General features: G+C 44.3%; 1 protein-coding gene across 1 annotated transcript; it reads right to left on the reverse strand.

Annotated features, from left to right (window-relative positions):
• Window positions 1-536: 536 nt before the first annotated feature.
• On the reverse strand, window positions 537-764 carry H310_02122 (hypothetical protein; the record flags this gene model as incomplete). The annotated part of the gene is made up of 1 exon (XM_008865530.1): window positions 537-764. The coding sequence occupies one exon, from the start codon at window positions 762-764 to the stop codon at window positions 537-539; it is 228 nt and encodes a 75-aa protein (XP_008863752.1).
• Between the last annotated feature and the right edge of the window lie 1,292 nt (window positions 765-2,056).

Here is a 2,056-nt window from a genome sequence, read left to right on the forward strand (position 1 = left end):
TAGTATGACATTTGGTCCCCTCGATGCCGACGCCCTCTGTAAGTCAAATTTTGTCCAATCAGACTACTGATTTGAGAAAGACAATCGAATGAAGTACTTTACCTCATTTGTGATGTGTGAATAAATGTGAACGAGGCATGTGACCACATTGACTGTAACACTCCTCGGCGCTGGAGGAAGCGGGGGGGGGGGTAGGAACGAACTGTGCGACGCGAGGCAAATTGTAGAATGAGATTATGATCGAGTTATGAGCTCCTAAAACCTCACGTCCGTCGTGTCTTTACGATCCTTGAAGGAGCCACATCTTCGTCGTTCGCTCTTGTACTTGATATATGTATGTGACATACAATAATGTAATGATGTCAATTCTTTTTTGTAATGCCTGATTTTTGTCGACGCGTGACATCAACACGATTCGATTCGCTAATCATTATATTCTCCCCTGGATGTTGCGCTGTCGCTGAGGTTTTTTTGTGGTGGAGGTCTTGTAGGAGTTGCTTGAAGTGGATTACATGATTGAAGTTTTTGGCGAGTTCTCATGTTGCTTCGCTTTCCGGTAGTCCATGCCATTTGACTAAGAACTCGACTTGACGGTTGAACGTTCTTTTCTTCAGGAGTTTCTCAACAATGTAAAGTTCGTCATCGGTAGCGTCATCGAGGATGACGGGTGTTGCCTTGGGAATCGGTCGTGATGCAAACTTGGGATCATTGTGCTTGCAATGCTTGAGTCGGTCTACGTTGAATTCTTCATGCAAACACGACATGGACTTGGGAAGTTTGAGTCGCATTGCGTTATCGTTGATGACTTCGACAATTCGAAATGGGACAATGAATCGTGGTACTAGTTTAGGTCGTTCGGCTTCGTTGAGTTGTTGAACATGCTTGAGCAGTAAATTTCTTGTTGCAAGTAAAACTTGGTCGTCCAACTTGAATGATACACTTGATCGTTTGCGGTCATAATATTTATGTGTTACGCATCCGTTTGCCATGTTTTACAACGACTCCGTCGATAGGAGCTCTTAGGAGTCATCAGCCTGTTATCCCCGGAGTACCTTTTATCCGTTGAGCGATTCCTTTGGTCTTGCTTGAGCCTTGCGTAAGTTGTCTTGAGCCGTCTTCAGGATTTCTTTACATTTTTCCGAGAAGTTATGAGCCAAGTCGTTTTTCGTCAAGATGTCTGTGACAGGATTTCGAAGAGTTCTGCCGGTATCGACTTGAAACGGCGTTAATCTAGTTGATGATTGTACGAGACCTTGGTGGGCATATTCGATGGTTGGTAAATGATCAACCCAATCGTCTCCAAGATATGAGACTTGGCATCGGAGAGCGTCTTCTAAGGTGCGGTTCTGTCTTTCGGTTGCTCATAGGCTTGTGCTCGACCATCTGTGGTCGTGGATTGGCGTATGTTCATGATTTCCATCAATGATTTCCAAAAGTTACTTGTAAACTTGCGGTCTCGATCGCTGATTATGACACATGGCAATCCGTGGTGCCTTACCACGTGATCAAAGAACAACTTGGCAGTTTCGGGAGCGTCGGCCTTCGTGGTTGTTGGAATGTACTTTCTTGTTTTGATAACTTGTCTACTACTACCAAAATTGCATCGCATGATTTTGACGTAGGTAGCCCTGTAATCCAATCGGCTGAAATCGTGTGCCAACATTCTTTCGGGGCTTGAATTGGAATCATTTTGCCATTCGCTCGCAAACTACTTGTCTTGTATCGGCTGCATGTTTCACAAGTTGCAACATATAACTTTATGTCTTCCATCATTGTATCCCAATAGTACCATTGAGCGACGCTTAGTGCAGTGCGTCGTGTTCCGAGATGAGCTGCCATACTAGGATTATGTGCTTGGTAGATGATCTCTGCTCGAAGGTTGTCATCTTTGGGAACACAAAGTTTCCAGACTTGATCTTTTGAACGGAGAAAGTAGAGTCCGCTTTTGTTGACGACTTTGTCTTTTCTTCTAAGTTGTTTGAACGCTGCATCGTTCTTGTATGCTTTGACGTAGCGGGCTTTTGTTGCTTCATCCATTTCGACAGTGGTGTATGAA

The sequence above is a fragment of the Aphanomyces invadans genome, assembly GCF_000520115.1.
Source record: "Aphanomyces invadans strain NJM9701 unplaced genomic scaffold supercont1.3, whole genome shotgun sequence".
Classification (NCBI taxonomy): domain Eukaryota; phylum Oomycota; class Saprolegniomycetes; order Saprolegniales; family Verrucalvaceae; genus Aphanomyces; species Aphanomyces invadans.